The following is a 25607-nucleotide window of genomic DNA, read 5'->3' on the forward strand; positions in this document are numbered from 1 at the left end:
GGTCTCGAACCCGCGGGCTCAGGCAATCCACTCACCTCAGCCTCCCAAAGGCGCGGGATTACAGGCTGAGCCACCAAGCCTGGCATAAGTCAGTTTCTGAAGAGGACAACCTAGCCAGGCGCAGTGGCTCATGCCTATAATCCTAGCACTTTGGGAGGCAGAGGTGAGAGGATTACCTGAGCTTAGGCGTTCAAGACCAGTCTGAGCAACATGGTGAGTCCTTGTCTCTACAATAAATTAGAAAATCAGCCGGAAATGGTGGCACATGCCTGTGGTTCCAGCTACTTGGAAGGCTGAGGCAGAAGGATCGCCTGAGCCCAGCAGGTTGAGGCTGCAGTAGCCATGAGTGTGCCACTGTATTCCAGCCTGGGTGACAGAGTAACTTTTCAACTCAAAGAAAAGAGGACAGACTTCCTTAAGAGGATATTCTTTTTTAAAAAAAAGTATTTTTTTTCCATCTATTTACTTTGACTAAGTTTAATACAAAAAGTTTAGCAGAATTATTTGGAACTGAAGTAGTATGAAATGCATGCTCAACAAGGTATTATCTAGGATGGAAAGTACATCTGGACTCCAAAAGCCATGGCTATGACCCCATTCAATGCTAGTGAACCCACAAATAGGCAGAGAAGTCACTAAAATATATTCACTAATCATTTGGATTCAGTGAATCCCAATTTCCTACTTAGAATATTATCAAGGAGATAAGGCCCTTCATTCTAACTCAACTGAGAATTTAATTAGCTTCATATAAGATTTTATTTCTTCAAAACACACCAATCCAACTTTGATACATTTTTTAAGTCGTGTTTTAAATTATAATGAGGGAACTCATATCTACTTTGATACTTCATTGTGATAAAGCTTTATTTATGTATCAGAATTTTGGGTTCTACTAGACAATCAGCAATTTAATATTTCATTCATTTGGGATTTTTGTAGAGCAGATATTCTAAAAGCAGAAACCTTGATATTTAAAACAAACCAAAAAAACCCTCCTGCTCAGCAACTGTCTGAAGGGTTTTTCATACTTGCATCTGCGGGGCGCAGATGATCCGAGTCACACGTAAAGAATGTCTGGTGGTCCTGGGCAGACAGATTCATGTCATAGTAGGTAAGAGGCTCTCGTCCTGTCACCCAAGTATACCTGTAAAAGGAAAATAAGATGGTTAGACACTTTTGAGGGAGAAAAGAAAGACCTAGAAAATATTAAGCTGCAGAGGAACTGAAAAATAAAACTTAGTTGGATACTAAAAAATAGCTTTGCTAATAAATAAAATTTTTAAAAATTATCCTATTCTCTCTATAGTAATTATATCAGCAGAAAAGAGGTAATCATTTTCCTTTGTATTTTTCTCTTAAAATTGACTAAACCTTCCCTAATTACTTTGCTAAACTAAATTCCTATGTAACTTTTGTGGCATCTTTATAACTTTATTCCAGGTAAGCTTCAAAATGCCTTGGTTGTATAATATATACTGAAAAGAATAAATGTAAAATACTACAAACTACACATTTTTGTATATTATCCCAAATCCAATGCTAAAATATTCATCAAACAGAAAAATCAAAACATTTGACAATAGTATCCAAAAACTGGAAACCCTAAATAGACTGTGACAATGACCCCTAAGTGAACCAGCAAAGACATTCGCCGCTGTCTTTGCTCTCTCAACCAGAACCATTTGTTCCCCAAGCTGTCAAATGCTCACCGGTTATATTCAGCACCCCTAAATAAATTTAGTGGATTTCGCCATACTTTGCATTCTGCAACAAAGAGAAATATGAAAATGTTACACATAAGTTCAGTGATACTACAGGCTAATTAATTCAGCAGAACACCCTTCCTGGCTATTTGATAAGATAATTTTATTCTCTATCCTTTACATGGGAAGCAATGTGGAAAATTCTGGTGGGTAATCAGAAAACATGGCTCAGGCACTAGGACTTTGGAAAGTTTCAACTAATCTCTCTGGGTCTGAGTTTCCTCACTCGCCAAATCAAAGTACATGCCAAAAATCAGCTAGCTCATAACTTCTACAGTTATTTTCAGAAGTCAGGACAGATTCTACGAATTCACTTCTAAAATGACAGGTAAAAGGTATAGGTAGAAGTAAAACTATTTTCTGTTAGTATAATATATATCTCATAACAATGTCATACATGCCAAGCTAAATCTGAGTTCTATAGTGTAATATGCAAAGACCCTTAGACTCTTGGATCTATGCTAATACTGCTTTTGTGACAATTCGCTAGACTGTATTTGCCTTATGGGAAATGAGTAAAAAGAAAATTAATGAAGTCACCGTTATTGTAGGGAGAAATGCTATGAGAATAAATTGTTTTAAAGCATTTTAACATCATTTACTAACATAGACACATGTGCTAATCATTATACTGATATCATAATGGCAGTATGTAATAATAGATTATATCACTTCATTATATGAGGACCACAGAAATTTAGAACCACAGGGCTTTACCTTAGAAAAGTCAGTCATTGGCTTAAAACTATGTTATAGTAAGTATATGACCAATAAGCTACAATTCTTTGGAAACACCCTTTCTACTGATTCAGAATACTATGTTTCTTTGGATAAATAAGGTTTTATTAGAATACAAAACTAGTTAACAATACTTAAAACACCTATGTAAGTGTATAACCAGTCAAAAAAAAAACAAAACCCAATAACATATACACACAAAAGTGAGCAACTATTGCAGAAATTCAAAAACATTAAAAACTATGTGGTGATTCACTAGAATTCTACCACCAGTCTTGTCAATTCAATATCTATCAATCATTAATTTGAGCATCCAGTGGGAGAAACAAGTAAATCAGTAAAATAGTGAATAAAGGGTATACACATAACAGGAATACATGTTTTCATTTAAAGAAGATAAATTTATCTTTAAATTAATGCAGGATCCTACTTTAAATGGCCTTCAATTTTTTTGTCACTTAGTTTAACTTGCCATTTGGAACATGATCTTTGCCAACTTAGTCCAGCATCTCTGAATTTTGTTCTTGAGAATCTTTGATTTGACATCATATGGAACTACCTAGAAAATTATGCTTCCCTTCATTACTTTTTCTCCAAACATAAAGCCCCTTAGAGGAGTCAATAACATACTAACTCCAGATCATGGCTTGAAACATGCTGGTGAGTCAAACCACCATGATCTCTGCCCTAATAGCTGTTATAGCTCTTAGGCCCTGACAACTTCCAACCCTGTTCAGAGAATTGCTCTCAAGATTCAGAGTGCTCTTCTTAAAGCTTCATGATTACAAGGTTTATATTTAGCATACAATATAAATGAACACAGATTTATGTACAAGGATGCTCCCAGTAGAATTATTTACAATAATAAATTTGAGGAAATGTCTCTTCTCCACTGAATTTCATCCAAAATATTAGTAAAAAGGCTATGGCAAATATTTTGTCTTAATAAATACGTTAACACACTGCCTGGAAGGATAAGCACTGTTCAAATATCAGTGGGCAAACAACAAAGAAAACTGCCTTTAATTAAAATTTCAACCTATTGTATCAGATGTAATTAATATTATTTCTTAATATAAATGGCTTAAAAGAGAAATAGTGTGTATACTTGAAGTATACACTGAACATCATCCAAAGATGCTTTTTTAGGAAATGCCACAATATAGCCAGCAGGGGTCACAGCACACATTGTGAAATATTGCTTTTATGATTTCTATTAAAGAACTTAAAAAAAAAAATCCTTGTTAGCATTGGTTTCATATATGTGTGCTATATTCAATTTTTTAACTATTCCCAAAACTTAGAAACAGGGATCTAAGTAAAAGTAACAGATGTAAACTGTTCTAAGTGAGAATAAAACATGTAATAAAGAAGTGCATAAGAAATGTCTTCATTAGTTATATCCTTTTAATTGAGGGTGCAGGGCAGGATGCTTTTCTTTTAAGAAACAAGCGACCTAGAAGTCAAATATGAACATAGATCAAAGCTTTCTTTATTAAGTTAGGTTATTGCTATGTTATTTTTTCTTTGCTACTCTGTTCCATAATCTTATCTTTGCTATAAAAACTCTGTTAGTCAAGACTCACTCTACGGAACATACCCCATAAATAATAGGCTGCCTATGGTTTAGTGATATGGACAAAGGGCAAAAATGCCAAACATATTAGAATATGAAGTTTTAAGTCAGGAAATAAATCTCAGATGTCCAGAGGGTAAGAGTTTCTTATTTGTTCCTTTAAGAAATATATTCCGTATTTCAAATCAGACTTAAAATTTTACCTCCAAAGTAATTTCCCACTCTCCATTAACATCAACAATTTTATTGCCCTTGGAAAACACTAAAAGTTGCCTGGGACTCCATCAAGGACTTGCTAACAACATTAATAATTTAGTTAAAAATATTTCCCCAATACAACAAAGACCATCTCTCTCCAGTTCCATCTGCAGCAGTCCACAGTGCAATCTCTACCCACAACTGCTGACAGAAATGTTCCAGCCCCAGCACACATGAATAAAATCCAGGAAAAGGGGGAGCAGCAAATATTAAAATAGCACTTGCTTAGTTCCCAATGTCCACAGAACGGATTCCCTCCTTTGTCATCATGGGATGATTACAAGTTTCTGTGTGGGAGACAAAGACCCTAAAAAACAATGCTTACCACAATTTAAGGACTTCTAAAAGAAAGCTCCAGCCTTTTTTTTTTCCAGCCTTTCCTCTCACCATTCTCTACTGCAACTTTCCATCACAATCATACCTATTTCACGTTTTTTCATACTCCAATACTCCTCCAGAATGCCTACCCCATCACTCAAAGGACCATGTGGTCTGAACACATATTGAGTGGCTAATGATGCATTAATCCCCCAATTAGGCCCTGGGTTACAAAAAAGGGTAAACAGCTTATGTCTTAGAGCCTTGGTAGAAAAGTGAAAAGGGTATTGAACCACTACCTGGCATCCACCTGAAGAAGCACTATAGAAGAAATGAATGTTCTGAGGGAACCACAGACTTGTCCCTTTGTCCCAATGTGCAAGGAAAAAGAGAACTCAAAACTCAGAAAACCCAGTAGGCTCTAAAGACACGAGGTTTTAATCACACAGAAAGAAAAGACCATTCTACATCTAACTTAACTCTGAAAACTTTTCTAATTAAAAAACAATGATAGCAAATCCCTAGTCATAGGACTTTTTCAAAATGTATAAATTGCTAATTCATAGCCTAGGAAGGTTTCTTATACTAAAAAGTTACTACCTCTTCTCAGAATTTAAATCTGATAAGAATGGCAGTGACTGTTGTCCTAACTATAGGCTTGGTTTTCATTAATCCTCTCTATAGAGTTATAAAACACAAGTTATCTATTTTCCTTATACAAATTAGTTAGAAGTATATATTAAGCCTTTTTTTACAGAAGCAAAAAGTAAAGAAAGGTCAATTTCCCCAAGGTCCATGGTAAATGAAATAAGGTCTGGTATCCACACTGCCTGACTCTTACTCATTACATGCAACAAATCTTTTATACTCTGCAACACCATATGTTGAAAATATATAACTATATATTTAATGTAATCTATCAATTAAAATTTTCACTAGAGAAACAATTTCAAAAACTCCTCTGAAAAAAATTTTAGGCAAATTTTAATAATACTTTGAAACACTTCCATTCCAAACCTAGCAGAAAAGGGAGCAAGCTAAAGTTTCATTAGATGTATTATAAGATTAACCCCAAGCCAGTCAAATTCTGACATGTGAGTCTGCATGTATTTACTAACTTTGATATCTCAGAAACGAATACTCAATTCTCTATATTATATAGGTCAAATTTAAGCAACCATTCTGAGTAAAAATATCCATTTTCTTAATTAAGCTTTAACTGTTTCATAACTTTTCAAAACCTTATTTTGAACAATGATTAGAAGCCATGACAAAAACAAACATAGCTATGTTTCTACTCAGAAAATACGCTACTACCTCAAATTCTTTTATAGAATGACAAAAGGCATAAGTAAACATTAATTTTAAGACCATTTTTATTGACCTGCTAGTCAAAATAATGTACTGCTATCTTCAAGAATATTGCCAAGATGGTTAAATCTTTAATTGCCTCTGTCATACAGTTCTCACTGGTCTTTCTGACCGAAGTCATTCAACTCTACCAAATAATGTGGAATTGTAAAATAATTTATTAAATAAGTGTTCATCAGCTACTAAAATTATTTAAGGCATTATTGACATTTATCTGGAGATCTAATCCGTATGAGAGCACAAATATTAGTGGCAAAAGATTTTTAAAAGATGTAATAAGCACTGGCTAAGAGGACCACTTTAAATACATTCATTTGATTTTGGTGAGTTTATCCTAATTGAGAGTATTAGAGAGCAACCCCAAAGGTTCTTGACATGTAGCAATTTGCAATTTTGCTGAAAGATATGTTTTAAATGCAAGCCATTTCAAGTGAAAGTGAAAGGTCTATAGACGTAAAGGAGTCGCTAAGCTAGTGAGGAAGCCGGACTGAATACACAGCCATACCTCCAAGGAACTGTGCCATTCTCCCCAGTCACATTCATGGAGAAGTCAGTTTATCTGAGGACACTGCCAAGTGACTGCCCTCTGACTTGGTATTTCTGCATGACCTATGTAATTCTCAAAGGACTCTATGCAGGAGATACTACTGTTACTCCCATGGTTGCAGATTAAGATACTAAAGTTAGGAAAGTTAAATGACTTGCCTAAGATCACATACTAACTGTGATAGAGCCAAGATTAGGGCCACATCTGGCTGATCCCGGAGACTGTGCTCTCAGCCACTGGCAACTCTACCAATAAAATGTTTCTAAAGTAAGTTAGGTTAATGTCACTTCAGAAAAAATGTCATCCTCTGTAGTACAGAATTTTAATAAAATTATTATTTTAATTGCTTAACAATTACAATGCTTACCACAATTTAAGGACTTCTAAAAGAAAGCTCCAGCCTTTTTTTTTTCCAGCCTTTCCTCTCACCATTCCCTACTGCAAACTTCCATTACAATCATACCTATTTCATGTTTTTTCATACTCCAATACTCCTCCAGAATGCCCACCCCATCACTCAAAGGACCATGTGGTCTGAACACATATTGAGTGGCTAATGATGCATTAATCCCCCAATTAGGCCCTGGGTTACAAAAAAGGGTAAACAGCTTATGTCTTAGAGCCTTGGTAGAAAAGTGAAAAGGGTATTGAACCACTACCTGGCATCCACCTGAAGAAGTATTACAGAAGAAATGAATGTTCTGAGAGAACATTTTGGTTTTACAGACCTCACAGAGGGTCTGAATGAGGCCAACTAAAATTTTAAATTAGTGCTTCAGCACCTAGATTGTGAAGTAAGACTACCCAGGTTATTAACATGTGACCTTGGCAGATGACTTCACCTTCCTATACCTCAGCTTCCTTAGCTATAAAATGGAGATGATAATAGTATCTGCTTCACGGGGCTACTGTGAGGATTACATGGGATAACATCATGTAATGCTGATAGCAACTGCTAAGAGTGTCAGTTATTATCATTGGAACCATATGGTTTTCTGTGGAGAAAATTATTTGTTCTGGTGCTATGAAAATTTGGGATCTACGAAGGTCTTAGGATATATATTTTTTTACTCTGTCTGAGTTTCTTCACCTCCACTGCTTTTCTTTCATTTATTAACTTTATTCAATCAGTGCTTACATTGATTACATAAAATTAACTTTAATGTATAATATATATTTCTATAAAATCATTTAGAAGTTGGAATATACATATACATCTATATGTATACACACATACCTTGTGAAGTTTAAGTGAGATTAAAATGAGATGATCTGTGATAGGAAGACAAGTGACTATACCAGAGTTTGTTTAAAGATCCAGTTCTATTCAAGAGGCTGTTAAAGTATCTCAGAGAATTTAAACTTGACTTTGGCAAGGATACTTTGAATGTGACAGCACCCTATACTTTCCTCATTATCTTGAAAAGGGTAAATGCTGCAAACTTTTGTCTTTATGGCATCATACTTGAGAACAGGGAAAGTTTCAAATATGTTCCTATAAACCCAAATTGAGACTGTTACTGGGCCCTGAGAATCCCTTCGCTTAAGACAGGGAGAAATTGGTCACATTTTAAATCCCTATTTGTTATCAGCTCATAAACTAAGTTGAATTAAGAAATGACAGCGAGAAACATGGTGAGATGACAGTGTTTACCAGCACTGTATATTTGGGAGAAAAATAGCAATTCAGCTCCCAAATAAAGCAAAACAAGTGGAATGCTCATAAATGTTAACTTCAGCCAAACAAGATGAAGATCAGCTAAAGTAAGAAGCTGTATAATTAACTACATTTCTCCAATAGCCCACAGATAAAGATCAATGCAAATTTTGAGCAAGTCTGCATTCAGGCCACTTTGCATAAATCCAAAAGTTTAAAAATACATGCACATTCGACCCTGTAACAATAACAACCTTTCTCACTCCTCACTCTACCACCCCCATCCCAATTCATTCTGAGGTAGGCCAGGTTTTTCAACTTTTAGTCAAAATAAATGATTCTCTAAGGAAAGAGTTACACTGAGTTTTCATGTAGACCAATACTTATAACTGATATTCCCAATTTATTTTTAGCTTTTTCAATGATTTTCAAAGCCATTGCCAATGTCCATGGGACTTTATATATATATATATTTTAGATTGGGGAATATCGTTTATTTAAAAATTAGAAGAGATTCACCTCCCCAAGTTAGGGGAGGGCTAAAGCTCACCACCTTATATTTCGTGTAAGTTCAACAAAGGGCTGTCTTATGATGCTCCAAGAAATCAATAAATTCACCCTTCTGTTCTTAAGGCAATATTCATTTTATTAATATAAAGCCATTGGGATTTTTAAACAAATCTACTTTTAAGGAAATATACTGATTACTCTCAGCTTTGGACTTTTAATTTTTCTTTATACTTAGTTGAAACTAGACTATGAAATAGAAAGTGTTTAAGGGTAGAGATAAATGCAAACAATGCACTTTTGTAGTATTTTTCTTATTCAAAAATAAAAATCACTAGAAGAAAAGAGAAACAGCAAATGGTCTTAGTCGTATACTATCTGGTACTTCCATACTAGTATGCATGTTCGTTTAGCTGAGTTAGCCAAATATTAAAAGCCCAAATGTCAAGGAGAAGTAGGCAGATTGACTCTAAATATCTTAGACAACGTAATTTCCCTCTTTCTAAACATAACTATCTGAACATTGCTAAGAGATCACATCATAAATGCTGCATCTATTTTATAGGAAATGGAAGGAAATATAGAATGCATAGTGGGCACTCAGGAAACACTAATGGAATTGAATTAACAGTAACATTTTAAAAATTCAGTCTTAGCTAAGTAAAAACTTAATACAAATAAAACAATTTCCATGGTTATTATTGAATTTTTTTAAGAAAAAGCTTAAGTTCTCCCTTACAAATATGTTGTTATAGCACTAAGAATAGCATCCATATTCATATAACGAACAAGGCTTAATCAAGGTATCCACTAAGAAAGACAGCAAAATAATAGTGACAATAAGAAGAGTATGAGCTCTTTGCTGCATTAAGAAATGATGTCAAGAGATTTAAATTGAGTAGAGAGAGAAGGGGGACTTTAATGAAAATAAAAATGTATTCGATATAAAAAATGGTCTCAAATGAGGATGCCTTCTGTTTTCAATCTGTTAATTTCTGTGTCATTCAAAGACTGTATAGTTACTCAAGTCAGACAAGAGCACATTTAATCTGTGGGTATTCACAGCAGATGCAAAGTGTAGATAATTATCCACAACCGCTCACGCTTCATGACTGAATGATCAAGATTCCTCATTAGCATAACAAACCACATTTATTAGAGTAACTGATTAAGGCAATGCTTTGCTTTGCACAGGTCTCTTTTCTTTCACAAAGTGAATGAGTTTACAAAGTCCCAGGCCATTTCATTACCTGGGTGGCCACCTCATGGCCCCTTTAGGATAAAATAAATGTGTACAAGAGCTGCCCAGTACCACTCATGGCTGGCAGGCAAAGGATCTGTTAAAAAAGAGCATTGATTCAACATCAGGAACAAAGTATGAAGCTTATAGCCTGGATAAACATTTATGAAATTTGAATGAGTTTTTCTAGAGAAGAAAAAACATCTAACCCAGCACTTTTAATTTCTTCCTCTTCATCCTTCAAGTCTCAGAACTGGTGCTTTTTCCTTCAAGGGACAAACCCCTTTCTCAGTTTGGGTCAGGAACTCTTCCCGCGTTTTCCATAGCATTGAATGTCACCCTCATATACTTATCACCTTGTCTCCTTCAGAAGACAGAGAGTTCCATGGGGACAAGAACTTTGAGTTGTTACAAAATCATAATATTCATAATAACCCGTACAAGACCAGGTTCACAACAGACACTTAGGAAATGTTGACTGAGTTGACAAAGAGGTTGAGTTAGGAAATTATATTCTTCCCTCTTGTTTTATAAGAGGGAAAGTACAGGGCTTGCATGCACTCATGCATTCATTCATTGAGTTTCAAAGAAAGAGTAGACACTGCAAGATTCTAGAGATACTCCCATAAAGAATTACCTTAAGAATTACAAAGCAGTTGATAAGCTTTTCTAAAGGTAAAAATATTAAGGACCAATGAAAGGAGAGAGATAGTGTACAACCTATTAGAAAGGGCCTCCCAGAGGGGACATTTGAATTGGGTAGTGATGGATGAATAAAGGAAAAAGGGAAATAGACTTCTAGGGATAGTGTCAGGGGAAACAAGGCATGCTCAGGAAATGAAAAGTAGCATCAGGTGGCTAGGAAACTAAACCCATAGGAAAGGGACTAGATTGTGACAGAAGCCAAAGTTAGCAAGTAGCTTACGCTGTGCAAAGGAATCTGGGCTTCATCTTCTATGGAATGGGAACCAGTGATGAATTTTTAAGCAGAGGAGTGGTATGATCAGATCTGTCTAGACTTAAGATTCTGCAATTATCATGGAATAAAATGAACCCATTCAATGAGGTTTGAGAAACTATGGACAAGGAACAAGCATTGTTCCCTCAGGTTGGGAACAATGACCTAAATGACTATTAGCTAAATCAAATGAGAGAAAAAGTAAAATGAACAAGAAAAGCATTTCCTTTTCTTGGGATGCTTCTACACTATTTCTCTGATACAGGTTGTCAACTCCCTGGGAAGATAAACTGCATTTTTCTCTGAAGCCTAATTTGTAAATGACAATATTATTAATGTCTTATGTTCCTAATACTTTAGTAAGAGTAACAATAATAATTTAGTAAGAGTAAGCAGATAATGCTGCAAACTGAAGGACTTTCCATACCTGAAACACTTTGCCTGTTGGAATCTGAGTCTCCATTGCTGGAATTAGAATTGTTGGAAGAGTTGTTGTCAACCCCTCCCAGAAGGGGGCGCAAGTGGCTCACTGAGACTTGTTCAATGAATGAAGTTCCATACTTGCGAAAATACCACCATTCAAATATCTAGAACAGAAAAAGAATATGCAAGTTTATGGTCTTTGTTACTGTTTATGATTTCTGTACATGTGCCCATAAAACACGTCACATTTACTAACCCTATTCACCTTAAATGCTCAATTACTTTTTTTAAAATATTGTTTATTCTAAATATTAAAGATCTTTAAAACATCAATAGCATTTAAAATTCTCAGTGTGGTTTTCTTTGTTTAATACTGGTTTCAAAAAATCTATAACTACAATCATGGACAAGAATGGTTCAATAGTATTTTTCTCCAAATTAATATAATATTCAAATAACAAAATCACCACAGCTGAAAGAGAACTCCAGAAATATATATAAATAGGCCAATTTTTAAGTTATGGCTTATGAAATATTCCAGTTCTTGGTACCCTAAATTCTGATTAAGGCATTCCCATCTAAAATTAAGAGAAAAATTCTTTAAAAAAAAAAAAAATAAGACCTCCTTAAGAAAATGCTGGTTTCACAGAACAAAAGAATGAGAGGTACCCTATTTCCTATATGGACAGCACCCAACTGCTGAGATATTATCTCACTGGAGATGTGCTTTATAGACATAAGCATCTGTTGCACACTATTAATGTTTCCTAGTACACGAGTTGAATTCCAAAAAAGAAAAGAAACAGCTTTCACTGATAAAGGAAAGAACAATGATACGCACATGACTAAAGTGAAGTCAGGACTTCCCCAGCATCTGAAGAGCAAGGGCTGCCCCCAACCCCTCCCATCTGGCCCCCTGCTTCCAGAGTAAACACATCTCCATCACTTTTCAAAGTTGCTCTCGCTCACACCCTTTTCTCTTCTTGTTTGATTTGGAATTTGTTCCTTAAGCCATTCCATACCATTCCACAGGAGAAATTTAAAAATCAACTATATCCCAAAGTCTCATAGGATAGCTACATTTTTATAATATGAAATGTGCAATTAACACAGAATTAATTACCTTTATCCTTACTTATTTCATAACAACAAGATCTCATTATCTATTCTGGAATGAACTTTGGGCCATTATTTAAAAACTGGTGTTTTCTCTCTTTTGGTCCATTAAAGATTTCTAAAAAGTTATAAAGAACATGTACTGGTGACCAGAAGGAAGTGTCAATCAGATGAGATGTTTCCAATCCTATAATAGGACACTGTGACTTAATTCCAAGGAGTTGCTTCTTCTGACTACAGGTTAAGTATCTGAAATGCCTGGGACCAGAAATGTTTTGAATTTCTAACTTTTTTGAATTTTGGAATATTTGTATTATACTGGTTGAGCATCCCTAATCCAAAAATCTGGCACTCAAAAAATTTCAGATTTTGGATTTTCAGATTTTGGATGCTCAATATATATATGAATCATCACATGTCAAAACATTCCAGTAATTTCTCTGGCAAAGTGGGAAGAATATACTATGAAAGTTAAGAAGGGACAAGGCTAGTCTGCAACATTTAGAATAACTAGAAATATGAGATTTTGTTTGAAGAAGGAAGAAAACCCACACACTGCCATGAAGGAAGCTTCTTTGTGCCAGTCTACAATTCAAGTTAGTAAAGCATCTTGTCTGTTACTAGGTTGTTGGTGGAAAGTCCTAGAAATCACTGTGCCAAAGGGTATTGCTCACCATACAGCCCTGACCACTCAACAAAGCTTGAAAGATTTATGGTTTTGCCTAAATTTATTAGAAGAAAAAGAAGACTCTGAAAGATCCCAAACACTGGTCATAGAACCAGCAATAGCTCTCAGTCACAAGGGGAGGAAAGTCTTCTCTGCCCCCACTCTTTGCTCTGCTTTCTATATTGGGCTGCCGAGGCACCTGCCAGGCCTTGGTTCACTCATTCCATCACATAGTACTAAGTGATCCACACAATTCAAGAGCTGTACTCCAAGATTACAAAGACGTGGACTTTGCCATTACAGATGCAAAATGCCTTTCACCGGTTGCTCCTGGCATGCCCGTAACCATCACACAAAAATACCTCGGGATTCTTCAAATTTCTTAGTTCCTCTAGCAGAACCATAGCATGTTAGCACTAAAAGGGACCTTAAAAGACTATATACAGAGTTAATTTACAGGTAAGAAATGAGGACTATCCATCAGAGTATAATGACGTGCCCAAAGTCACATAGCTAATTAAATAGTCCCTTAGCATGCAGCTTCTGCTCTCTGCCACTAATCTTACCAAGGCCCTATAACAAGACCTTTTTCTATAACTTCTTTGCTTTGTATAAACAAATATTGGCAGATGTAGACTATCATTTCCCCTTTCAAATCTTTACTTCCAAGTGCCCTCACTGTCCCTCTGTGCTTTCTTAGCTATAAAAACTGATCAAGAAGTAGTCTACCAAACAGGACCAGATTATTCATTATTGACATTTGCATTAGAGACCTTCCACCTGGTATGTATGTAAGTATGTATGTATGTATTTCAATAGCTTAAGGGGGTACAAATAGTTTTTGGCTACATGGTTGCATTGTATAGTGGCAAGAAGTCTGGGCTTTAAGTGTACCTACCACCCCTACCTGTGCCTACCTGGTTTTTCTAAAGTAGTAATAACAGACCTCAGTAAAGACTGGGTTATTCATGCAGCTGTTTGGGGGGGTCTTCTCAGGCCTGTCATATCACAGCAATAGTAATACTCTGCCGTGTGCAGGGACACAAGCATATAGAAGGATATTTGCCATGAACAGGGGACACTAGTATAAAAAAGGGCCCCTGCCCTTCTAATATGTACTAAACAAACAACTAGGAAAGAAAGAAGGGAAGAACAAGAAGACTTCTGAAACTTTAAATCAAGTCTCCCCATTTGGCATCTTAGCATAACAATCTTTTCCTATTCCTGAAGCATGTCAGGCTTTGGGTGAGCACCTCATGTATTTTAAAAGAGCTGCACAGATCCAAATGGGCAGATGGTGTTACTTAATGCACATGTATTTGGTGTCACTTTGAATTCTTTTCCCCGGTGCACGTCTACAATGTAAACAGCAAAGCTCTCATAAACAAATTTAGATTTTAAAAGTAGTTCTTGGACATGCTAGTAGCTTAGAGGGCCTGCCACAGTGGAACTAAACAGTGTTTAATCTGACAGACCATCAAAAAAAATTAAAATATAAATTAATACATTTTGTAGTCTTAAAAACATAATCTCTGTAGTGCTTTTTTCCTACTCATGCTCCAACCCAAGAATTATATAGGTCAACTGGGTTTGCATTTAAGAAGTCAACAGGGACCCTATTATTTACTTTAAAGGCAAAAACCCTTTAAACTAGGTGCTGGGCTATGTAACCTTGGTTGGTTATTTCAATTCTTTGGGGCTCAGTTTTCTAATGTATAAAAAATAAGGTTGACTGGGCACGGTGTCACAAGGCTGTAATCCCAGCACTTTGGGAGGCTGAGGTGAGGGGATGTCTGAACCCACGGGTTCGAGAACACCCTGGGCAACTTGGTGAGACCTCATCTCTACAACTGAAAAAAAAAATTAGCAGGGCATGGTGATGTGCGTCTGTAGTTCCAACTACTTAAAAGGCTGAGATGGAAGGACTGCCTGAGCCCAGGAGGTCGACGCTGGGGTGGCCGTGAGCATGCCACTGCCTTCCAGCTTAGGAGACAGAGTGAGACTCCAACTCAAAAAAAAAAAAAAAGGTCACAGTAAGCATTCAGTTAACGTTGGATAAAGGGAGGAAGAGAAGGAGACTGGGGTGGTTGGTTGGAAGGTTAAATGGATGGATTATAAGGGCTGGCCCAGTTGATGTAATGGGATATAGTCTAAATAAACAGCAGGATTAATACAAAGATTTTGTGTTCATTTGGCTTGTCATAAAAAAGAAAGGCTCTCACATATCTGTGGAAGAGGAAACAACCCAGTGGAAAGAGAGAAACTGAAGACTGGAAAGAGTACATATGGCCAAGAGACATGATGCCAAGAGCCCAGAAGGTATATCCATACATAACTTGTTCTAAGATAGGGAGAAAAAGAAAGATGGGTGAATAGGAGACACCCTATTTTGGAATATAGGTGGTAATATGAATTGTTTAACATGGAAAAAGGGTGAAAACTGAGTGATACTGATCTCGGTGGAGGACCAGGGTAATGTTTATCTTCTAGGAATAAAGGAGATGGGGATGGAATTGGGAATGTGAGTGTTGAGGACGTGGTTTGGACCTACACCTCACAGGCCAGATACTATACTCAGGGCCCAGATGGCATTTAAAACAAAGACCAAACTGGCAAGGACCCAGTTACCAATGCACAGTGATCTCCTCCATCAGTATTTGACAGATACAAAGAGGATGACCAAGGAGCACTGGGGCCGGAAGCTGGGGCAGAGATGCAGGTCTCCAGCTGGCCTAGGGGACAAACTTGTCTCATCTTCACCTGCAGGGAGGGAGCAAAAATCTGACAGAGAAAATGAACAAGACCCTTCCATCAATCACGCAGATTCTTCCTATCCATGAAGGCTTCCTCTTCTTTTGAACTGCATGTTCTACATCCAAAACACTTCATGAGTAGGGACTTTCCTATACCCTATATTACACTCAAGAATGTTCAAGATTGCCATATAGCAGAAGCTTATTAACTGTACACCAACTCCATTAAACCCATGAGAAATACAAAGATGTCAAACCCTGAAATTGGTTACGTTCTTTCTAAGAATTAAAGTAGATGATGATGAACAGGAGGATAGATACAGTGATGGTAGAGACTGAAGAGGGAATATGAACTTTCTGACAGTCTAATCCCAGATAGACAGATTGTCAAATTGATACCTGCTCTAAGTCTTCAAAAATATATCAGATGAACATTTTTTGTTTTGCTTTGTTTTTACTGGCAAAGGGGATCCCTTGGACTCCAAGGGGATAAACCAAGGCAGTTATTATGTGTTATATCTGTAACCTCTTTAGTTTTCTTTTTGAATTTTCAGGTATATCCTTTTCTTCATATCCATGACCCTTTCAAAGTTCCTAATTCCTCATGACAGATATAACTTAAAAAAAAAAAAAAACTCTAGTGTTCTGTATGTTTTGTTTAGGAATAGTGAATAGCCACTGATCAGGTCTTGGCCTTCTGCTTCCCAGATCTCAGATAATTCTTCCTCTCCCACCAGTTCCTCTAACAGTTGCAGAGCTATGTAAAGAACTGGCACTCATGCCCTTCCAGCCCCCTTTTTGGTCACCTGTTGCCAAGGCTTTGGGAGAAAAGACAAAGGAGCTCTCTTCAAGGTCAATAGCCAATGATCCATCCCAATTTCAGCATATGTATGTTCACAGGATGAGATTTTTCTATTGTAGCATTAATTACTGTGGTCTTGAAGGGAGGATAACTCTCCTGAGGTGAAGTGATGGAGACCACTGAGACTTGGGAGAAGACAGCCATGTCATTCATCTCAATCCCTGCCAGCGCATACTGTGGTGGCAGTTGTGCTCTAGGTTCCTCCTCTGGAGATTCTGGTTCAGTTGGTCTAGGGTGGTGTTGGTATCCATCATTTTAAACAAGCTCCTAGATAATTCTGGTGCAGAAGTGAATTCATTTACTCACTGGATCTTCTATGCATTCAACAAATATTTTCTAAGTATTGACCCTGGCATTGTAGGCACAGGGTATTTAGTGCATAAAAACACAAATATGGTCCTTGCCTTTGTGATTCCTCAGTTCTAGGTAGGAAGAAGACAATAGATGATCACACAAGTAAAATATAAATTGTAGTAAGTGTTGGTCCACGTTCTAGACTGGCCAAATTTGACCTAATCCATGGTCAATTGAAAAAGAAAAAATGTGTACTTCAGAGAAGGCTGTAGTCTCCTGCTCTTCCTCTTTCTTTTTCTTCTTTCCTTCCCTCCCCTCCTTTCCTTTCTTATCTACCTGGCCCTCTTCTGTGGGTCTGTTAAAATGAAAATATCAACTGCTATACCCCACTGCTATTCATTCCCAGGCAACACTTTATGAGAGGCAGAATGATGCTGTGGCAAAGCAGTGGAAACAGAAATTCGAGTTTTCACTCCATTCTTAGGAGACCTGGGCGAGTCATAACTTTTCTGGATGCCTAGTCCTCGGGTCTTTACTGATTTAAGTTGAATGCCTTCTGGGGGTTCCTGTCCCAGCTCTGCAACTCCATGGCTTTCAAGTCTCTCAAGTCTCTCAAGTTCAACATAGTCAAAAATGCAGTTTTGTTCCTCTACCTGTCTTTAGCTTGCTTGCCCTTTTTAAAAATCATTGCCAAATCTAATCCTTAATTTGATCTAATCAAATGCTCATGTCCACAATTAGATCCTGTCAGGCATCTATCTACTTTTTTTGCCCGGCACTTCGTGTCCTGCAGAAGATCATTAATTTCTATGGTGAAACCAAGAAGCTGTAATCTGATAAGGCTAAGAGAGTCTCAGTTTACTCCCATTGTCTGCAGGCTTCCCTGCCATCTGGCCCCCACACCATCTCTCGATGCTTTATTCTATAGCCAAAAGATGGGCTGCTCTATAACTGACGCAGCCTGACATTTTATGGACTGCTTTTCACACCCCAAGAGCCCTTCCAGTCAAGTTTCCCTGAGTCTTTTTTCACTCTCAGCTCCAGAATACCAACATTTGAGTGATTCATTTGCTTATCAATTAAACTGCTACCTAAAGTGCAAGTTCTGTAGATGGATGAAAAAGAGTTGAGAGGAGACAAACAATCTTCCAACCCTACTCCCTTACTTTTGAACAGGAGGAGATGGAGGGCATGACCAGAGAGATCTAGATTCAAATCTTACCATTTAGATGCTATATGACACTCTGCAACATAAAGATAGTTATACCTGTCACTTAAAATGTCAATATGAATTAACTGAAATAATATATGCAAAACACTTAATAGAGTATCCCTGGTATAGTGTGGAAACTCAATAAATGGCTCTGTTGTTACAACTGTCTTCTACCCAGTCGTCATCTCTTCTACTACTTCTCCAAAATCTACTTCTTTCACATATAATCCAAGAATTCTTTTACTTACTATTCTAATTTTCTCTTTCTTATTCTTGATTCTGACTTTTTAAAATTCTGCCTTTTATATATCTATTTTATATATGAATGCGTATATACACATGCGCACGCACACACACACACACACACACACACACACACACACACCTTAATAGGGATATAGGACCCTATGTATAAATGTCAATACAACATAGAGCATTTTCTCCTGTCTACCAACATTTTGAGAAAATTAAGGGGAGCATGTTCTGTACCTATCTACCTTAACACTTTCAAAAGCAAAAACGAAACTCAGAAATTTTCTCCACTGAAATGAACACTGCCTGCAGAGACTAACTTGGCAGGTCCAGGCTGTGATGGCAGGTGCAGTTCTATGGCTGGAACTGGGCTGGGATGAGAAGGCTTGTGCCAAGCAGGCAGAGGGCACCTTGAGGTTAGGCAAAGGAAGGAGCTGCCTGGATGGTTATGGGCACAGGAACCAGCAGGAGGAGTAAGACAGGTGTGACAAACTCATTGCTAGCTTTAAACTTGTGAAATTAAGAACTGCCAGTGATATCTAGTAAAATATACACCCATTTATTTGCAAACACAGCGTAAAGGACAGCAGCATTTGTCAAAAGAATTTTATTTCTATGTATATTTGCTGAGGTTACTTGACTTTACCAGATTTTGAGGGTTTTTTTTCCCTACCTCTTTTCTCCTAAGAAGTCAAATTACATGATAATTTCCATTTCCAGCATAGGAATTGGGCTCTCCAGGGGGAGCTCTATGCTTGGACTGTTCATAGCAGGTTCTCAGCATGTTGCTTAAGGGAGGGCAGTTAGGTAATTGTCTCCCTGGTGCCAGGAAACAACCTGTTAAGCACCTCTATGCACACAGCTATTCTCCAAAAGCACCTGATCCTTTGCCTCATTGCTGCCTCTCCCTGAAATGCACTCAACAGAAAAGGATAGCGGCTGAATAGAAAGCTTATCCTGGGTTCACTTCAAGGCCAAGCAAAGCTGAGGCCCCAAAGGCTAGACAATGCCAGTGTCAACAACCACTAAAGCAGGAGTCTAAAGCTATCAAGAGCTATTCCCATATTGTAGTTACTTTGCCCACCACACAGATCAGCTTTTTAGAGAAAGGCCTTTCAACATGTTCCTACATGAGACACTTTCTTTTGCCCAAAGTTTCCTATTAGTCAGGAGTATGCTCTGCTTCCTGAGAATGCTGCAAGGCAAATGTACCGTAAGACAGCCCAGCAATTATCCGGTTTCAGCAGCTGCACTCCACATGCAGGAGAAAGCCTCACCAGCCCAGACCTGCAAAGGCGGCCACGCTCTAGGGAAATCCCTTTATTGCTGATGGGACTTCATCATCCCTGAGTTAGAAGGGAAAACAACCATTGGGCCTAGCTTACCAGTGAAAGGAAATAACTCACACTGAGGTAATTAATTTATAGCCTGTGAAACCACACCAAACTATTGCTAGAATAAAATCCAGACCTAGAAAAACAGCTGAGAACCTCACCAGAGTGGCAGTAGCACAGGCTGCTTGTGCAAGATGACCTGGCTGTAATCCTGCTCCACCATTTGCTATGAGGACTAAATGCTGACTTTTTGTTCTCTCTCTTGTCAAATTCCTAACTAAGGGGACTTGGGGAGTCACGCCCTATAAACCATAAAGTCTCATCAGATGAGTTTTTATTAACCCTACATAATGTGGCTCACTTTCAAACATGAGTTTGACAGAACATCACATAACAGATAAAGAAAGAAATCAAAAGCTGTCTCTTGGGGAAATTTGCATCTATACAGAATCCCCAGATGAGCTAGACATTTGCCATCTTTTCTCTCTCAGGGCTGCCACCTATTAGGCTTCATCTGTATGCCAAATAACCTGGCCGGGCTTGGTGACTCAGCCTGTAATCCCATGCTTTGGGAGGCCGAGGTGAGTGGATTGCCTGAGCCCGCGGGTTCGAGATCTGCCCGGGCAAGTTGTTGAAACCTCATCTCTACAATAAATCAAAAAATTAGCCAGGCGTGGAAGCATGCGCCTGTAGTTCCAGCTACTCGGAAGGCTGAAGGGAAGGATCGCCAGAGCCCAGCAGGTCGAGGCTGCGGTGGCCGGGAGCGGCCACTGCACTCCAGTCTGGGTGAGAGTGAGACTCCAACTCAACTCAAAAAAAAAAGAAAAAACTTGGCTTCTCAAACCCCTTATCTCAACTTAGCAATTCCTTCCCTGATGTCAAAATTCCTTAGACATAGTGTAACTTGCTACTAACTGCCTATCAGAAAATCTTTAAATCCACCTATGACCTACAAGCCCCACCTCCACTGTTCAATCAGACATGTCCTGCCTTCCCAGTCTGAACTCATGTAAATCTCACATGTATTGATTTGTGGAGTTTCTTGGTAACTTCTGTCTCCCCAAGGTGTATATAATCAAGCTATAATTTCATCACCTTGGGCACATGTTCTCAGGACTTCTTGAGATTGTGCCATGGGCCTAAGGTCACTCACATTTGGCTCAGAATAAACATCTAAAAATATTTTACAGAGCTTAGCATCTTTCATCAGCAGTTAGCCATGTAACCTAAGACAGGTTACTAACTTGTCTATTCGACCTATTCAGCATATGTGTAAGTAAAATGGAAATAATGGTAGCAATTACCTCCTTGTACTGTGGTGAAGGGTAAATGGGTTAGCATGCAGAGTGCTTTAGTTCAGTGCCTGGCACACAGCAAGCATTACCTAAGTAGGTTACTTTCTTGAGTGAACCTCCCCTAAGGAAGGAATGCACAAAACCTTCCTTTCAGCAGAATGACTTACTGGTTTCAGTATCACATTGTATCCCCAAAAGTATACTCTTAAAAATATTTGTTCACAGGCAAAGTGGGGACCAAAGAGAGGCCCAAACTTTACCTGTACAATGTCCAGTTGTATACCTAATCCTAAATTGTACCCCACATCTTTAAAATAAAATATATATTAAAAATTTTATTTAATCAAAAAAAAGTTCAAAAGTGCTTTAGAAAAAAATATTAAAATATTATTTTAAAAGTAAATCATAATTATTAGATGGAGGCATATGATACTTCCCCCTTCTCCAAAAAAATACAAACACTAGGAGATTGCCATGTTTTAGCACAGACTTATTAAGAATTTATCAAGCATGTGAGAGCATTTTCCAGGTTTGAAGTTTCTTCAGTTCATTTACGAATCTAAGGTAGGAACCTGAAGATGTAGGTTCTAGACCTGGCTTTGCCACAAGCTAACAACATGAACTTAGATAGACAAAACATTTCTTTTTCTTTCCTTTGTTAGTCTCTATTTTCTCTTCTGAAAAAAATAGGGCTTGGGCTGAATGAATAAAGTCCTAAAATGTCAATAATCCCTGATTTTCCCCATGGCTTTCTTTTTTTTTTTTTAATGATACATAATAGTTTCATGGGTACATGTGGTAATTTGATATATAATGCATAAAGATCAAACCAGGATAATTGGGATATCATATCCATCACTTTAAATATTTATATTTTCTTTCTTTATGCTAGGAATATTCAAATTATTCTCTTCTAGCTACTCTGAAGTGTACAATAGATTAATGTTAACTATAGTTACCCTAATGATATATCAAATACTAAGTCCTATTTCTTCTACCTAATTGGAATATTTGTACAAAATGGTCAGTCTCTCTTCATTCCCCCTTTCCCTTCCTGACCTCTGGTAACCACCAATCTACTCTATATCTTCATGGGATCCACCTTTTAAACTCCCACATAAGAGTAAGAATATATGATATTTGTCTTTCTGTGCTTGGTTTATTTCACTTAGCATAATTACCTACAGTTCCATCTATGTTGTTGCAAATAACAGGATTTCATTCTTTTTTATAACTGAATAATATTCCATTATTTATCATTCAGATTCCAAAGAGGACTATTTACAAGTTAATCTCCATTCCTTGATCCAACTGTTCTTCCTAGTAATCATTTATTGCCCCTCAACAGAATTCCTCTTCTCCCCCCCACAACCCTTTTTTCCCCACCATAACCTGTTTTGCCAGGATCCACGCCCATATTCTTTCTGTAACCTCAAGATGCTTCTGAAACCCACTAAGATGTTGGACAATCACTCTGTGGTTCTCCTGTGCACATGTTAACAATACATTTATATGCCTTTTCTCTTATTAATCTGTCTTTTTTGAGTTGATTTTTCAGTGAATCCCCTGGGGGCAAAGGGACAGTATTCCCTTTGCCCTTACAATATATGCCAAATTTTCTTTATTTATCATCTGTTGTTGGGCACTTGGATTGATTCTATATTTTGGCTATTGCAAAGAGTGCTGCAATAAACATGAAGGTGCAGATATATCTTTGATACATTGGTTTCCTTTCTTTTAAGATGTACACCCAGTAGTGGACTTGATGGATCATATGCTAGTTCAATGTCGAGTTTTTCTAAGGAAATTCCATACTGTTTTCCATAGTAGCTGTATTAATTTACATTCCCACCAATAGTGCACAAGAGTTCTCTTTTCTCCATTTGTGATTCCCAATCTTTTTGACAGAAACCATTCTAACTGGCGTGAGATGATTTCTCACTGTGGTTTTGATTTGCATTTATTTGATGATTAAGTGATATTGAAAATTTTCTCATATACCTACTGGCAATTTGTATGCCTTTGGAGAAATGTCTGATTAGATCTTTTGCCCATTTTTTAATCAGATTTTTTTCTGCTATTGAGTTGTTTGAGCTCCTTATATATTTTTGTTATGACTCCCTAGTCAGATGGATAGTTTGCAGATATTTTCTCCCATTTTATAAGTTGTCTCTTCAACTTATTGTTTCCTTTGCAGCACAGCAGCTTTTTAGCTTGATGTAATCCCATTTGTTCATTTTTACTTGGGTTGTTTGTGCTTTTGAGGTCTTACACAAAAAGTCTTTGCCCAGATCAATATCCTGGAGTATTTCCCCAATGTATTCTTCTAGTAGTTTCATGAGTTTCGTTCTCAGATTTAAGTCTTTAATTCATTTTGCCTTGATTTTGTATATGGTGAAAGACAGGTCCAGTTTCATTCTTCTGTATAAGATTACCCCGTTTACTCAGCACTATTCAATGACGAGATAGTCCTTTCCTATGTTCTTGGCATCTTTGTCAAAAGTCAGTTGGCTGTAAATGGGTCTATGTGTCTATTTTTATGCCAGTACCATGCTGATTTGGTTACTTTAGCTTTGTAACATATTTTGAAGTCAGGTAGGGTGATGCCCCCAGCTTGTTCTTTTTGCTCAGGACTGCTTTCATTATGTGGGGTCTTTTGTGGTTCCATATAAATTTTAGGATTTTTTTTTCCATTTCTGTGAAGAAAGTCATTGGTGTTTTGACAGGGATTGTACTAAATCTATAAATTGCTTTGGGTAGTATTGTCATTTTGACACTATTAATTCTTCCAACCCATGAGGATGAAATATCTTTTCATCTTTTGTGTGCCCTCTTCAATTATTTTCATCAGTGTTTTATAGTTTCCTTCGTATAAATCTTTCACTTCTTTGGTGAAATAGATTCCTAGGTATTTTGTATTCTTTGTAACTATTTTACATGGGAATGCTTTCTTGATTTCTTTTCAACACTGCCCACTGTTGGCATATATAAATGCTACTGATTTTTGTATGCCGATTTTGTATAATGAAACTTAACTTGTTTGTCATTATGATTTTTTTGTGGAGTCTTTGTTTTTTCTAAATACAAAACCACGTTGTCAGTGAATACGGCTAATTTGACTCTTTTCCATTGTTTTCTCTTCTATATACTATCTCATCAAAACTGATCTCCCTTTTTCATTGCTTTCTCTTTTCATCTTGGATATTGTATAATTCTCAATACATTAATATAGTTTCTTACCTAACTCTAAACAGTAAGCACATTGCCCCCTTAATGAAAATCTTCTGCTTAATCAAGAAAGTTAGAAACCTTTGGAGTGAGAGATTCACTCCTATATCTTCAACACTTACCCCAATTTTTTTCTGTAGTTTTCTAACAAAGCAGTTTCTGCTGGCTCCCCTCAACCAAATCCTCTGTCAGATCATTTTCCTCTGCCCTTAATCCTCTATATTGAAGAGATTATCTAAATCCTCTGTCTTCACCATTCACTGTTCTAGGTCAGATTCAAATGTTTTTATTTTTTCCCTTTTGGACAATTTATGTTGTTCTTCCACAGTTTAGTAGAAGTAAATTCTTGAAATAGTTGGTCTCTTAGGTCAGGGGTTCCCAGAATTTCAGAATTCACATTCTATTAAAAACCTCTCAGCTGGGCTCGGTGGCTCAGCCTGTAATCCCGTGCCTTTGGGAGGCTGAGGTGAGTGGATTGCCTGAGCCTGTGGGCTCGAGAGCTGCCTGGGCAGTGAGACCTCATCTCTATAATAAATCAAAAAAAATCAGCTGGGTGTGGTAGCACATGCCTGTAATTCTGGCTACTCAGAAGGCTGAGGCGGAAGGATCGCTGGAGCCCAGCAGGTGAGGCTGTGGTGGCCGGAAGCAGCCACTGCACTCCAGTCTGGGTGACTGAGTAAGACTCCAACTCAAAAAACCCCCCAAAAAAACCCTCTCCTCCCCCTCATCAAATTTGAAGATCAATTTGGGGTTATTAAAATTTTCTTTGCCAAGTAATAACAGTAAAATAACACCACCATATACTATCACCATCATTTCAGAAGGAGTTTTTAACATTAATATGTAGGAAGGACACAACCTTGGGGGGAAAAAATACAGGACTTATATGGAATAAATTAATGACCATCTTTAACATTTTATAAATACCTTTCTACAATCTCTTCATTTTTCTCAAGTCTCTAAAGAACAAGGAAGACTTAGAGACACATATGAGTGAACAGATTAACACTTAAGTGGCAACGTGGTACAAATTTTCACACATATCTTATTTCAACCCATTTTAAGGAGGAGCTTTAATGTGCTTCCCTTCAACTTGGGTTGGTCTTTGCAGCCAGCATGGGACTTTCTTTGTGAATTTCTACTTATTTAACTTTCTCTGAGTGGGTCGGTCTGACAGATATTCTTCACATTCTTGACTCAGTAACATCAACTTCAAACATCTCATGCGCTGAGT

The 25607-nt window shown here is 37.3% G+C and overlaps 1 protein-coding gene across 4 annotated transcripts in view; it reads right to left on the reverse strand.

The window, feature by feature from the left end:
- ST7 (suppression of tumorigenicity 7) overlaps positions 1-25607 on the reverse strand; it is a 215718-nt gene that overhangs the window by 98843 nt on the left and 91268 nt on the right. For all 4 annotated transcript variants that reach the window (XR_002482178.1, XM_021714283.1, XM_008061759.2 and 1 more), the window contains exons 3-5: positions 11364-11523; positions 1713-1767; positions 1032-1147 (exon numbers count right to left, since the gene is read on the reverse strand). Coding sequence is in view for 3 of the 4 variants with exons in the window: in XM_021714283.1 (XP_021569958.1) it covers positions 1032-1147; positions 1713-1767; positions 11364-11523 (331 nt within the window). In the remaining variant the exon portion in view is untranslated. The remainder of the gene's footprint in view (positions 1-1031; positions 1148-1712; positions 1768-11363; positions 11524-25607) is intronic.

The sequence above is a fragment of the Carlito syrichta genome, unplaced genomic scaffold, assembly GCF_000164805.1.
Source record: "Carlito syrichta isolate Samal-C Ts95f unplaced genomic scaffold, Tarsius_syrichta-2.0.1 Scaffold305571, whole genome shotgun sequence".
Lineage (NCBI taxonomy): Eukaryota > Metazoa > Chordata > Mammalia > Primates > Tarsiidae > Carlito > Carlito syrichta.